Here is a 14775-nt window from a genome sequence, read left to right on the forward strand (position 1 = left end):
TCATAGTCAGAAGAAAGATTTTCAGAAGTCACTTTGCAGTTGTAGTCATTGCAAGCTGAGTGTAATTAGTCAACAGGGAGGAAAGAGATGTGAGAAAATTCCAAACCTGGTGAAACGATTGCATGCCATTAGCAACTCTGAGCGACGTTTTCACGATTACTAAGCTTTGTTCATTCATTAACTTCAGTGAAAACTGCAGTTGCTGAACATGACTATAGCTAGTGCAGTGGCAAGCTTGCCTTTGCTGAACATGACTATAGCTAGTGCAGTGGCAAGCTTGCCTTTGCTGAACATGACTATAGCTAGTGCAGTGGCAAGCTTGCCTTTGCTGAACATGACTATAGCTAGTGCAGTGGCAAGCTTGCCTTTGCTGAACATGACTATAGCTAGTGCAGTGGCAAGCTTGCCTTTGCTGAACGTGACTATAGCTAGTGCAGTGGCAAGCTTGCCTTTGCTGAATGTGACTATAGCTAGTGCAGTGGCAAGCTTGCCTTTGCTGAACATGACTATAGCTAGTGCAGTGGCAAGCTTGCCTTTGCTGAACGTGACTATAGCTAGTGCAGTGACAAGCTTGCCTTTGCTAAACGTGTCTATAGCTAGTGCAGTGGCAAGCTTGCCTTTGCTGAACGTGACTATAGCTAGTGCAGTGACAAGCTTGCCTTTGCTAAACGTGACTATAGCTAGTGCAGTGGCAAGCTTGCCTTTGCTAAACGTGTCTATAGCTAGTGCAGTGACAAGCTTGCCTTTGCTAAACGTGACTATAGCTAGTGCAGTGGCAAGCTTGCCTTTGCTGAACGTGACTATAGCTAGTGCAGTGGCAAGCTTGCCTTTGCTGAATGTGACTATAGCTAGTGCAGTGGCAAGCTTGCCTTTGCTGAACGTGACTATAGCTAGTGCAGTGGCAAGCTTGCCTTTGCTGAATGTGACTATAGCTAGTGCAGTGGCAAGCTTGCCTTTGCTGAACGTGACTATAGCTAGTGCAGTGACAAGCTTGCCTTTCCAGCAGATGTATCCAGGTGCCTGGTATCTCTTCCCCTGCCCCTACAGAATCTCGATTCAAGCCTTTCTGCTTCTCACAGCTTACTTGTATTTAAGGAAAAGGTGTACATTTCTGATAATTCTTGCAAATTCAACAGCAGAATTCAATAACTTTAGAAAAAACAGATTGAAAGTCAACAAGGATGTTTAATTTTGAATGCAAGCAAGCTGAAATTGCAGCTTTCTATATGAATCCAGCCACATCCCATCCCTTGACCCAGACTTTGACTTCTGACAGCCCTGCATTACATCTCTCCATTTTCACACTCAGTCTCTTATCTGGGATGCAGCTGGCCACTTTCCCGTTCTGAGTCATAATCTCTTCCCAGAACCAATTAAAAGAATAATTTCCATACACACTAATATCAGTACCAACAGATGCTCCAAAGCAGAGGGTACAATTTGGCAGTGTGAGTATGAGTGATTAATATATGTTTAAGTCGGGTCTCCGAGTCAGTGCATGCTATACCGGTCAGTCATGTAAAAGTGTTAAGGGATTATATTTGACCTTGCCTGCTTTTGCTACATAGTCTGGCTTGCTTTTCCTGACTCAGAAACTGTGAATATGTCTCCAAAATATGTGTTAAGACTGGGAATATCAACATTTGTTGATGGAATTGGTTTTTTACCTTGTTCCTGCAAGCCTTGTGTGATTTTGTTTCGGAAGTCGGTCATGAACCTTTGTGAGCAGTCTCTTCTAAAAGGAACCCTTATATGCTCCAAGGTCAATTGGACTTGTCTGAAGTAGGTATCCAGGGACCTGTAATCCAGGACATAATATGAGACAGACTGAGAAGTCCCACTCCAGAAGAGATAAAGTGCAGTGAAGGACCTTTTTAGGTTGATGAGAAAGGATAGTGATGTACTCTCACTGCAGTGGATACAGCTCAGACCATGTTCACGCTTGTATCCCTGTGTAGTTCCAGCACTGCATCCACTGGGATAAGGTGATGCTATTCATCGAAGTAATGGGTGAAGAAAGGTCTTATTGTGAGAATTTAACATTGTATCACAGCACTTGATTTCAACTGTTAACTGTTTTTTTCAGCATTTTGCACATGCTATCGATCCCAAAAAGTACTGCCTAAAACCAGCTGCTATAATGGCTACATTCCAGGCTGTGTATATACAGATGCTTCTGTAGCTAATAAATTTTCATGACTGCATGTGACTGTGGCATTTTATAACAGTTGCTATATATTCTATATTGTGATGGTTTGGGTGTTACCTGCCCCCCCACACTTAAGAAAATCACTCAGACTAGACTCAGCCGATCCGGAAATTGAAGAATGAAGCTTTATATTTACAGCTTAGCACAATATACAAGCAGGTATTTACAACATATACAGCTATAGACAGAAATAAGCAAGTTAAAAAGTTATACAGAAACACAACAGCCCTCCCAGAAACCAGAGTCCCCAGGAGGGGCTCTCAACCACCCTTCCACCTTCTTCCCACCCCTCTACCTTACCCTAGACTTTGCCTTACATTCAAGGTGAGTTTGGAGGGTCGACCAGGGGGCTTAGGAAGCAGATGGATTAGTTAGGCAGCAAGTTAGAGAAGTGTGTGCAGCCCAAAGCCCAAGAGCAAATCCTTTATCTGTGCCTGTGTTCTTGTTTTTATACATCTCAACAAGCTTGAAGCAGACATCACCATTGTTCCCTTTTCACAGCCTATAATCTAATTCTTCTCACCAAAATATCCCAGCTAGGCTCAAAGTAGCACATGTATTTTTTTCAACAAAATGTGCATGTTGTTTGGTTGTTTGGTTTGGGTTCGTTATGTTTTAATTTACTTTTTTTTTTTTCAGATGGTATGATGTGAAATATGAGTGTGGCCAGAAAACAAACAATCATATGCATTTTTTGGGGGTTATTTTTTCTTTGTTTCTTTTCTTTCCACTAATGTCACTCCACAACTCATTAAAGCAAGGGGCCTGCGATTTGAGAAGGTCTCACCATTTGAGTTTGATAACGGCTGTTTGCCTACTGCTGATGAATGACTTAAAATACTCCCTTGTCAGATGATGCCTAGAGGTAAAAAAACAAATAGAACTGTTATGTAAAGCTTCTTGATAACTAATCAGAAAGGACTGGAAAAGGCAGTCTTAGATCCCCTGTGGTGCTCTACCAAAAAGAACTCTAAATAAAGCAGCTTTGTAATGAAATTAGCATTTGTTTCAGTGTAAGCATCAGTGAAAAGATGTGAAGATTGTAACACAACAGAAGAGAAGCATGAAATAGCTGGAGACCTTTGCTGATGTGGGCAATATGTCTGTTCTATAGCTATTCCATACAAGCAAGTTTTTCTTTGTTTATTTCTTTTAGAAATATGAAATGCAGTCAGACCTCTGGCTCCCTAAACAGGTATAGTATCAATGCTGTTTCTGGGTCTAACTACTTCAATGTCATTCTTATTTAATTATATGTTATTTTATGAGCTCTTAAAACTCATATAAAATTGAATACTTTTTAAGAGCCTAAATTAGTTGAACAGCTGAAGATTATAGCAGTAGCTGTGTTAAGCATGCAAATGGCAGATTGTTTATCTGGTAGGGGGAATCTTGTCACTTTGCATCACACAGAGGACATTTTGCTACCTAGCTGACCGTGTCAGTGGCAGAAAGGGACAGGGATTTCCAGAGAGCAATTCTGTCCTTCAAACTGAGACACCTGCTGAGTTTCAGGAGCAATATTCCCTTCAGTGTCTGGTCTCTCTGCATTCATTTAAGTAAGTACTTTCATGACCAGCTGATTACCTAACTCTTGGATGGTTAAACACAGATCAGAGAAATACCATTCCAAGCATGTCCTATGTCCTCTGCTGATTTATTTTTCTTTTTAAAATATCCTGACCCAATTAAACCCAAAAGATTGGAGGTCATAGGGGCTAAAATTTGAATGCATAAGAACAATGTTTCTAAATTCATACCCAGAACAATACGTTGAACTAATATGTCAGCAATTGATTCCATTTTCACAGCTTTAGAAGAGTTCTTCAACCAAATAAATGACTGAAATGCATTCTATTTAAAGCACATTTCAGGCTTCATTTTGCAATTTGCAAATGAGAAATCATTTTTAAAAGCAAGTTTTATAGCAGGATGTTTTCCTGTGATATTTCTGTGCAAAGTTAGGCATGGGGAGGTGATGTCACATCAGGCTACAATTTATGGTAAGAGCATGGTTTCAGAATATCTCTTTAATGTACTTATTTTTTTTCCATACAACTCTATCAAAACCAGTGAGTGTTAAGCATGTAATTAGAAATATTTTGCTGAGTCCAGACCATGGAAACATTTGCTCTCCTCATTGCTAGTAGGACTTATCTCTGTCATTAATTGTGTGTCTGTAAGGAAATGTATCCTGGAAAGTTCCTCTGCATTAGAGATGAGGCTAGTGGACTTTTTGTTGTGAGAACGAGCTTTGCAAGGGCTGTGAGCCATGATTTAGCACAAAACTGCACAATGGTAACTGCTGGCATGAACTGCATTTGGCTTTAGCCACCACATTTTTCATAGAATGGTTTAGGTCAGAAGGGACCTCAAAGATCATCTAATTCCAACCCCCCACCATAGTCAGGGACACCTCCCTCTAGAACAGGTCACTCTAGGCCTCATCCAGCTTAGCTCTGAACACCTCTAGGGAGGGAGCATCCACAGCCTCTCTGGGCAACCCTTGCCAGTGTCTCACCACCCTCACTGGAAAGAACTTCCTAACATCTAGTTTGAATCTCCCCTCTTCCAGTTTAAACCCATTCCTCCTCATCCTGTCTTTACAAGACCTTGTAAATAGTCCCTCCCCAGCCCTCCTGTAGGCCCCCTTTAGATACTGGAAGGCCACTACAAGGTCTCCTTGAAGCCTTCTCTTCTTCAGGCTGAAGAGAATCACAGAATGTCAGGGGCTGGAAAAGACCTCTAAAGATCATCCAGTCCAACATCCCTGCCAGAGCAGGATCACCTATAGCAGATCGCACAGGAACACATCCTGGCAGGTTTTGAATATCTCCCTGGGCAGCCTGTTCCAATATTCTGTCACCCTCACAATGAAGAAATTCCTCCTTGTGTTTAAATGAAACTTCCTGTGCCTTAGCTTCCACCCATTGCCCGTTGTCCTGTCATTGGGCATCACTGAGCAGAGCCTGGCTCCATCCTCCTGGCAGCCACGCTTTACGTATTTATAAACATCGATGAGGTCACCTCTCGCCTCCTCTTCTCCAAGCTAAAGAGCCCCATCCCCAACTCACGTAGCCTGTCCTCACAGGAGAGATGCCTCAGCCCTCTGATCATCTTCATGGCCCTCCTCCAGATTAACTTTTTGTTAATCTTAGCAGAATACATTTAAAATCTTAAGGATTTTTCTTCAGCTGTCTTAGGAGCACAGCAACCAGCAAAACTAAGGAGACAAAAAACCTAAGCTGATCTTTTGTTTGGTAGCATAATGTGAAGTGTGACAAAGTACTACAATCTTATGTTTATAGAATGAAGAGCCAGTGTTCTCCAAGGATGGCAGTAAGTTCTTCATGACTGTCCCAGTGAAGCAGGGAGGCCGGGGAGAATTTCACCACATAGCTATGTTTATTGTTCAGGTAAGATTTCAATTCAGAATATCTTTCATATCCTAGTGGACTTTTACTGACCCAAGCAAAGGCTTCCATTTCAATAGGAGTGGAAGTCATTATCTGAACATGTGTTGTGCTCATTTGTCCTGTCCAGGTTGTTTGGTGCAGAGTGATGTATTTGTAACTTCTTCCAGAATTACTGGAGTTCTTTCTGCTTTCATAGACCTCTGATGTAGTGGCACATAAGGTCTGTAAATGAAAAATGCTTCCAATATATAGAATCACAGAGTGGCTTAGGTTGGAGGGGACCTCAAAGATCATCTAGTTTCAACCCCCCCACCATAGGCAGGGACACCTCCCACTAGAACAGGTTGCTCAAGGACTCATCCAGCCTGGCCTTGAACATCTCCAGGGAGGGAGCATCCACAACCTCCCTGGGCAACCTGTTCCAGTGTCTCACCACCCTCATTGCAAAGAACTTCTTCCTAACTTCTAGTTTAAATCTCCCCTCTTCCAGTTTGAACCCATTACTCCATGTCCTGTCATTACAAGACCTTGTAAATAGTCCCTCCCTAGCCTTCCTGTAGGCCTCCTTCAGATACTGGAATGCTACTGTAAGGTAATCTTAAAGACCTCTCCTCTCTAGGCTGAAGAGCCCCAACTCTCGCAGCCTGTCTTCACAGGAAAGGTGCTTCAGCCCTCTGATCCTCTTTGTGGCCCACCTCTGGACTTGCTCCAACAGTTTGAAGTCCCTCTTGTGTTGGGGGCTCCAGAACTGTACAATACTCTTTCTAGAAGATTTCTTCTGTATTTTGTAGTTCTATAGACAAGCAGAGACACTTGCTTTTTAAACCCTGCTGTCAATAATAATGTTTTATAGCCACAGAAATTCATGACACTTGCAGAAATGCTCATTTTACCCTCTTTATATACACTATATATGCAGAAGTAATGTTTTAAATGTCAATTCAGAATATTCAGAATCTGGTCTTACACATAAGAGTGAAGGGAGGCAATATCCAAAACTTCAAATGTTGTGAAAATTAGGACTCTTATATTACCCTTTACAACATTTTCCAGTGGCTTCCATTTACCAGAGTCATTTCTTTTGCCAAAGAGGAATCTTGAAAGAAGATTAATTTGTGCTGTGACTTTGAAGGTCACCAGTATGAAGTTGTGATGAACTAATAAAGGAAATTATGCCCTGGAACAGAATACTCCAAGGCATCCTTTTAAATCAGCAGAACATTAATCCAGGCACTTTAACAGAGCCATATAACATAGAAGGGAGTATCAGGGTACCCAAAACATCAAAATAGCACCAGGCAACTCTGCTGTCTCCCTTTATGACAGTGTTCTGGTATGAACATTGCTAAATCTGAAATGTATTCACTATATACTGCAGACAATAGAAGAGCAAAAGAAGTGTAATGAAAATTTAACCTGAAGAAGCAAGAACAAGACACTCAGAGTAAATATATCAAGAAAGAGTAAGATAGGAACAAAAAGATATCAAATTCTATCTTATAAAGAAAATAGTCTGGTAAAGATGTATTAGTATAGGAACCACACAAAAAAAATCACACTGAAGCAAAGCTTATTTATTCAATCAAGATTTATTTTTGTTTCTTTCCCATTATACACAATTGCCTTTAAAATGCAGGAAATAGTAATAATGTAGATGTGAAAATTAACTTGTAAGCTTCCCTTGGATGTTAGGTACAATCAGATTTGCCTTAAACCTGTAGGCTCTGACACTTCACTGTTAAGGAGCCCAGCAAATTTGATCGTAATTATGGAAAATATTTCAGCAAAGTCCACTCCTATTTAATAAAATATGAAATATATACCTACTTGTCCATGCATGTTTAGTCCCACCAGAATAAGATTTAAAATCAGGTTTACGATTAAGTGTTTAGCATTCTATCTTTTTTCAGACCAAAGTAGAGCTTAGGGTACTGCACAGCTCTGAAAATCAAAAAGTACTTCTATTTAGATCACCATCAGCATGAATACACAAGTCTGAATGGTGTCAAGAATGAAAGATTTGGCTGTTAGTATATATCTACCTGAGAAGAAGAGCAGCTGTAATACCCTGTGTATCAACCGTTATTCATCAATAGGCAACATTCTGCGTGGTAATGGGCCTGATACAGAGCAGTAAAAGACAGGGAATGTGTTTATATGATGTGTTTTACACACTGCATTAACCTGATTGTCCATTATTTCTCAAGCAAACATGGAGGCATAAAAATGATATTCACCATTGCACATAAAGTCTGTTGTCATATCAAATGTTTGTCACACCCTGTGAGGGCCACAGCAGCTAACGGGTGCGCTGCAGGATTGAAAGCAGTCGGCAGATCACCAGTGCCTGGATCATCCCAGGTTTTTTTCATGGGGGCACCTGGGTAACACTAGAAATTTCCATTCAGATTCTCATTAATGCTCTGTACTAATCAGTACAGACATCAGCTCGTGTATAGAAATCAGCCTCCAAGTGTGGGAAAGTTAAAACACAGAACAAATGTCAGACAGTGACAAAGAGGTATAGTTTTGTGACTTGCCTTAGGTTAATTTAATCACTGTCAGTCAGATTTGTCAATCTTACAAAAAGTGTTGACAAATGATCATCATTTTTCTTGGGCTGCATGTCTTTGAACTGTAGTTTAGAAAAGCATGTGTCAATTAGATAATCAGAGCAGGTCATCAAAGGCATCTAATTGCATCTTGCAAGGGGAAGTGGCTGTTTAAAACGTTACTGTCTGTCATACGTTATTTACTCTGACTGTAGAACTGCCTGGACTAGATGTGTGCTTTGTTGGTGCCAAATGCTTTTGGTAACTTACAAAATACTGAAAAAAGGAACTAATCTCAGAATGGGATTGAACCATGTGGTATGTATCTTGTCATGTCTTATGTGGGGTTTTGCAGTTCTTGAAAGTCTTTTCTCCAAACGCAAAATAAGAATTATAAAGTAACTTTAATGGATCAAGGCAAGAACTTTCTGCAAGCTTCATAAATTATGTATTATGGCTGCAACCTTGAAAAATAACCATGTTTATTAATGCTTGGCTGGGCTTTTTATTGTTGCTTCTTGTTAGATTCTGTGATCTCAATGTTTAAATATCTCTTTCAGTAGTTTCAGCTTCCCTCTCTCACTCTTGATGAAATAGTCACTTAGAATAAATCACTAACTTACATTTTAACCATTCCTAGAGACAACACTGAATATCAGAACATTCCTAAACGAGGGAATCCTGATCATGAACATATGTGCAGCACCTAGCACCGTGTTCTGGTTGCAGTTGGTGCCTGCAAGACTTGTCTTAGAGTTGCTACATCATTCCTTCCTTGTGGATCTGTTAGGAAGCAGGTCCTCTTTGAGGGACTTGTTTCTGCATTGCCAGTTCCAGACATGTCTCAGAGGTGTCCTTGAGCATTTTCTGCTTTGTAGTTACTGCTACTGTTGATGTCAAATGCGGAGTTTACAAGATACAGTTCAGAAATAGAGGGTTTCAAAAACCCTTTTAAACTTTATGACTTTTTGTAGGCCATGAAACTGCTGAAGCCACTGCGTTTACTGGCGCTCAAGATTCACATGGTGTGACGCCTAAAGCAAAAATGTTACCTTTTGCATTAGGAAGCACTCTCAAGTGAGCTGCTTGCTCTTCAGATAGCAGTTTTTTAACCTATGTCTGATCAGGAGTCTGCTGCAGCTTCCAGCCAAAGGGTTTGGTTCATCACTGGGATGCAGTGGCTGAGAAAACTGCCATCACTTTCTCTGAAACAGGCTTTTAATTTCCCCTTGTAGCAGCTGCTCTTCTAGACTTGTGCTGGGATAGAAACAATGGGAGCACTCCTCAACTTGTAAGCTGTTGCTTCAGTTGCCAAAATTTGGAGCTACTCTTAGAGCCTGGATAAAGAAAGGCTTCTCCAGAATGCATGGTGGAGCAGGCACTTTAACTAGTTTTAGATCATGTGAGTTTCTGTGTCAGTGTTTATGCAGTGGATTTCTCATAATGTTTGCCTGTCTCTTTGGATGAAAGTGGTATTGATGTCCTGTCCTGGCACAGAATCTTTGCAGTAATTTTGGCTCAGTACAAGCATACAGTAAACATCAAAGCTTGGTGAGTACACTGATGCAGATATTAGGTTCCAGGGGTGCTGAGCAGCCTCAGTAGGCCATGCAGGAGCAGGAAAAACACGAGCTTATACCAGTATGATACATAGAACGTCAGTCCGTTTATTGAAGCTAAGAGTGATGCTTATATAGTAGATTGGATGCATGCATACGTACTTCTGATAAGTTTCATTGGCCAAAACATTTGCTTGTTCCCAGGGCTGACCAGCCTGCCTCCCTTCAAGGCCCCCTTGCCCAGCTCAGTTTACAGACAGCAGCTAGACTTTCCCAGCTTCTACCCAAGGCCGCTTCCCTGCAGCTGCACCTCTTATCAGTTCTCAGACTGTTCAGTACCTCAGCCCTGTTCAGACCCCCAGCACAGGGGTCTGTTCAGATTCCACTGCTATGCAACCATGAAGAAAAAGAAATGTTCAGTTCTGGGCCCCCCAGTTTAGAAGGGACATTGAGATGCTTGAGCGTGTCTAGAGAAGGGCGACAAGGCTGGTGAGAGTCCTTGAGCACAGCCCTACGAGGAGAGGCTGAGGGAGCTGGGATTGTTTAGCCTGGAGAAGAGGAGGCTCAGGGGTGACCTTATTGCTGTCTACAACTACCTGAGGGGTGGTTGTGGCCAGGGGGAGGTTGCTCTCTTCTCTCAGGTGGCCAGCGCCAGAACGAGAGGACACAGCCTCAGGCTGTGCCAGGGGAAATTTAGGCTGGAGGTGAGGAGAAAGTTCTTCACTGAGAGAGTCATTGGACACTGGAATGGGCTGCCCGGGGAGGTGGTGGAGTCGCCGTCCCTGGGGCTGTTCAAGGCAAGATTGGACGTGGCACTTGGTGCCATGGTCTAGCCTTGAGCTCTGTGGTAAAGGGTTGGACTTGATGATCTGTGAGGTCTCTTCCAACCCTGATGATAACTGTGATACTGTGTGATAAAATATGTGTAGTGACGTAATTGTTATCCTGAAGTATAGGACTTCAACTGTTTGTTGGTATCTGGGCAACTGAAAGAAAAATTATGATGGCAACTGAGATGATTTTAATGACTTAGTGATAAGTTGTACTGGATGATCTTAGAGGTCTCTTCCAAGCTGGCTGATTCTGTGATATGATTCTATGACTTTGAGATGTTAGTATATGGGAGGGAAAGGATACTTGAAGTTCAGGCCTGTCAGAATGTGAGATTTAAAGATGTTATGTTACATTCTAAAGAGTAAAGACACATACAGACAATCCTGCTAGGTGAGGAAAAATGTAATAAGTAGCAGTAAAGTTTTAATATTTTCCATCTCTCTCTCTGTAGACTAAAAATGAACAAATCAGCGTGAGACACTTGACGTCAGGAAACTGGGAAGTTATCAAAATCCTGGCATATGATGAAAATACTGAGAAGATGTAAGCACTGGGGTTTTTTTTTGTCTGTTTATGAAAAATATTGGGCTGTTAAAGTGGAATCCATTTAACTGGAAATGGCATATCTAAAATTAAGTAACAGTATTTCTTTCATTTTGGAGCATTACCATAAATTTCACATTCCTCAGCACACAAAGTGCAGATGCAAGATAATTTATCTGCCGGTGTGTTCCTCTGTGTGTTTTAAATGCAAAGGCAAAAAACAAATCCGTGACATCAGCTGACTCATTGTATGTTTTTAAATAAAAGAAAACAACACACCATGCAGCAGTAATAGCATTTTGGTGACTTCTTTCTTGAATTCCAGTTTTTAGTATGTGAGAAATGCTAAAATCTGCAGTTTTCATGCTTGTTTGTTTCTCAAATGAGGTCTCTGCACTTTGGGGACCTGGTTCAGCCTCATAAATTCAAATTATATAGAAAGATTATGCAAACCCCTGATTCTCACCCAGCTTGCTCAGAGATATCTTTCCAAAGCCCATCTTAGTGCTACAGTGAGAAGGAAACGCAACACATGCTTGGTGATCATTTTGAGCAGTACAGAATGGACACAAAGCTCCACAGAGCTTCAGTAGATTTTGCTTAGTCTTCAAATGGCAAAAGATAGAGATGTGCCTAATTTTCTTTAAAATCAGTGATATTTCAGCAAGGATGTTTTTGAGGCTGCAGCAATGCCTGTCATCTCCACTGGTACTGGAGAGACACCCTTTCTGACCAGTCCTTCCATGGGTTTTGAAAATGTATCCATAGAGAATTTCTTGATACTTCTCCAAGTTTCAGCTGAAAAAGCTGAAGTCTAGATGCAGTCAGCCTGAAGAGAAGTGGCAGACTGCAACTCGGTTGTCTTAACCACTTAAGACTTCCTTGCCCTCCTTTTCCCCTTCAAACAGAAACTCTGGAGATCCCATGTGAGACACTCCAAGGACTTGTCGTGATATTCTTGCAGCAGCACTCTTTCCACCCACATAATCTTGTCTGTAAACCGTTGCCTAAGGTGCTAGCTTCTGTCTCTAGACAGAAGAAAAAGTCGCTCTATAGTTCAAAAAGGCTTTTGGGTATCATAAGGCCTATTGAAATTTACGATACAATTTCATTGTGACCTTTTTCTGCTCCTTGGATTTATATTTCAGGCTCTTGGAGTGAAGGAGAGGCTTTCTCTTCTGTATTTGAGCTTCTGGCCATTACAGAAATTAAACAGAAAACATTACTTTGTTCATCCTTGTTTGAATATAGAACCACAGAACCAGAATATGAGCTCATACAGCCTCTGAAATAACTGCTCTGTATGTTGAGTCTCAGTTTAATCTTGGAGCTTAAGTTTATATACAAATATTTGATCTTCATATGTATTTGGGATTTTTTCATTGTAAAAAACATTAGTTATACCATCTCTCACTTCTCTAAACACCACACAAATTAGGCAGTTCACCAAGCTGAGTTTAACTTTGTTTGTCTTTTGGGCACAGTTATTTCTTAAGCACTGAAGAATCCCCAAGAGGAAGACAGCTGCACAGGTAAGAAGTACATGGGGCTGTGTTAACAGGTTCTTTGTCCCGTTTGATTCCAATGAAAATTGTTTCTGATCATTTCTTTCCCCAGTGTATCAACAGTGGGATCATTGAATCGTCAGTGTCTCTCATGTAACTTCTTGAAAGACCAGTGCACATACTTCAGTGCAAAGTTTAGCCCCATGAATAGACATTTTATACTGCACTGCAAGGGTAAGTCAACTGCACAACATGCAATACTACTGTATTTGCTCCAGAATTAATGTATTCCCTTGAGAAGTGCATTAGGCTGGAGTCTAACATAGAGCTTTGTAGTGGATTACTTGAAGTTCTGTACAGAGCTCACTGCATGACTGTATGTAAAGATCCTCTGTGCCAAAACTAAATAACAACTGATATCAGAAAGCTGCTCATCCTTTAGGCCTAGCAAGGGACATTAACTTTAAAAATGACCATAAATAGAAGTACATGACAAGAAAGTATGTAATTTATAGTGATAATACTGTGATTTGTAGCAGCTCCATCTTATTATGTATTGGCATTGATCCTGTGCAACTATACCTAGTTGAAAAATGAGAGCCTGCTTTCTGTAACACTCTCTGTGTGTATATTGTACATGTATGCATGCAGTGTATATTCACACACCCACATATATGTGTGTGTCTACCAAAACCCAGGTATGGCTTAACCCACATAAGCAAATCTTTATCAATACAATTGCAATAAGCAACTGCTAGATTGTTTCATTGTTAGCTGCATGCCAGTAGCACTAAATTGCCCCAATTGTCTTCAGAGTTTCTATATAAACAGAGAACTGGAACCATCCCACATTGATAAATTTATAACCTCCACACAGGAGATGAGCAAGATTGTAGCACAGGTTCAGAAAAGCATGAAACAATCAATAATAAAATGTATAGGTAGACTTGTTGACCTTGAAACTTGCTATATTATACACACAACCTTTTCCCAGTAGTTTTGCTCAGCTAAGCATCAGACTGAATAGAGTAGAACACAATTCATCTGAAATATATATGAAAAGCCCATTCTATTTGCATGGTTTTTTTTTCCCATTTATTTTCAACTCTACATTTGTTTTGCACAAAAATAAAGTATTTGCTGGCTTGTGAATTGAATCTATTCAAACAAACAAACCATGAATATATATTGGCTAAAATAAGATTGGTGGAGTTTTTTTGTGCATCTCTAATACATAGTTGATTGTGGGGGGGAGGGAAGAAAACTAAACCAGCTGTGTGGTTTAGAAATGGTTAAAGCCTCAGCAGAATTTATGGGGCTAACTCCTGAAGCCCTTACCTGAGCAAAGACTGCGCTAGTAATGAGATCTTTGTGGTTATCCCTTGTGCTTCACATAGTCCCTATGGGAAAGGTCTCAGACTCCTGCAAGAGGAAGGCGTTTGTAAATTGGGGATTTTTTTTTGCACTGAATCAGTAAGGTGCTAGGGCCCAAAGGCTTAGCTTCTGGTAATTGTTTTAACTGAGTATATTCAGCCTGTAATTTTTAACATGTTCCTTTGATATAAAAACGTGGGTACCAGTAGGAGGCTGCACATGGAATTTACTCACAAGCTCATGACTTTCAGTGACTTTGCAGTTGTCAGTTCTCTGCTTGAGCTGGTAAGACTGTAGATCATCCTAGTATTAAACCTACACTCCACTGAGTTGCAGTAGACTCCCCAAAGCTGCCAGTGTTGAGCAGGGATGATAAAGCACTGCCATGAAGTTCTTTCTATCTCTAACATTGATGTACAGTTGTCAACTTGGGGTTATTCAGAGGTCTTCTCTTGTGTTCTCTTGCTCTTCTCTGTTCCATCAGAGCTTGACAATTACAACAGCAGTGGGGCCCACATGTACTGCCACAGCTGCATGAAATGCCTGCTGTGGGTTGAATACTTGATAGCATCAAAGTTGATGGCACCACCATCATAAAGCAGATATTAAAACCCTTCTGTGGGGAGCTGCTTGTAAGAGTATGAGGTATACTGCTTCAGGGAGACAGCTGACACCACCTCTTCATGCACAGGCATTCATTTTCACACAACAAAAAGCCTGATTAAATTGTTACAAAAGCAATTTGCCATTAGCCTAAAAATGTCCTCAGGAGACTCTGGACTG

General features: G+C 40.9%; 1 protein-coding gene across 5 annotated transcripts in view; it reads left to right on the forward strand.

Annotated features, from left to right (window-relative positions):
• Window positions 1-14775, forward strand: part of DPP10 (dipeptidyl peptidase like 10) — a 665816-nt gene that overhangs the window by 620178 nt on the left and 30863 nt on the right. For all 5 annotated transcript variants that reach the window (XM_064156282.1, XM_064156301.1, XM_064156292.1 and 2 more), the window contains 5 exons: window positions 3366-3404; window positions 5518-5625; window positions 11022-11113; window positions 12598-12645; window positions 12731-12852. In XM_064156282.1, the coding sequence (XP_064012352.1) occupies window positions 3366-3404; window positions 5518-5625; window positions 11022-11113; window positions 12598-12645; window positions 12731-12852 (409 nt within the window). The remainder of the gene's footprint in view (window positions 1-3365; window positions 3405-5517; window positions 5626-11021; window positions 11114-12597; window positions 12646-12730; window positions 12853-14775) is intronic.

This window comes from Pogoniulus pusillus, chromosome 2 (assembly GCF_015220805.1).
Source record: "Pogoniulus pusillus isolate bPogPus1 chromosome 2, bPogPus1.pri, whole genome shotgun sequence".
Classification (NCBI taxonomy): Eukaryota; Metazoa; Chordata; class Aves; order Piciformes; family Lybiidae; genus Pogoniulus; species Pogoniulus pusillus.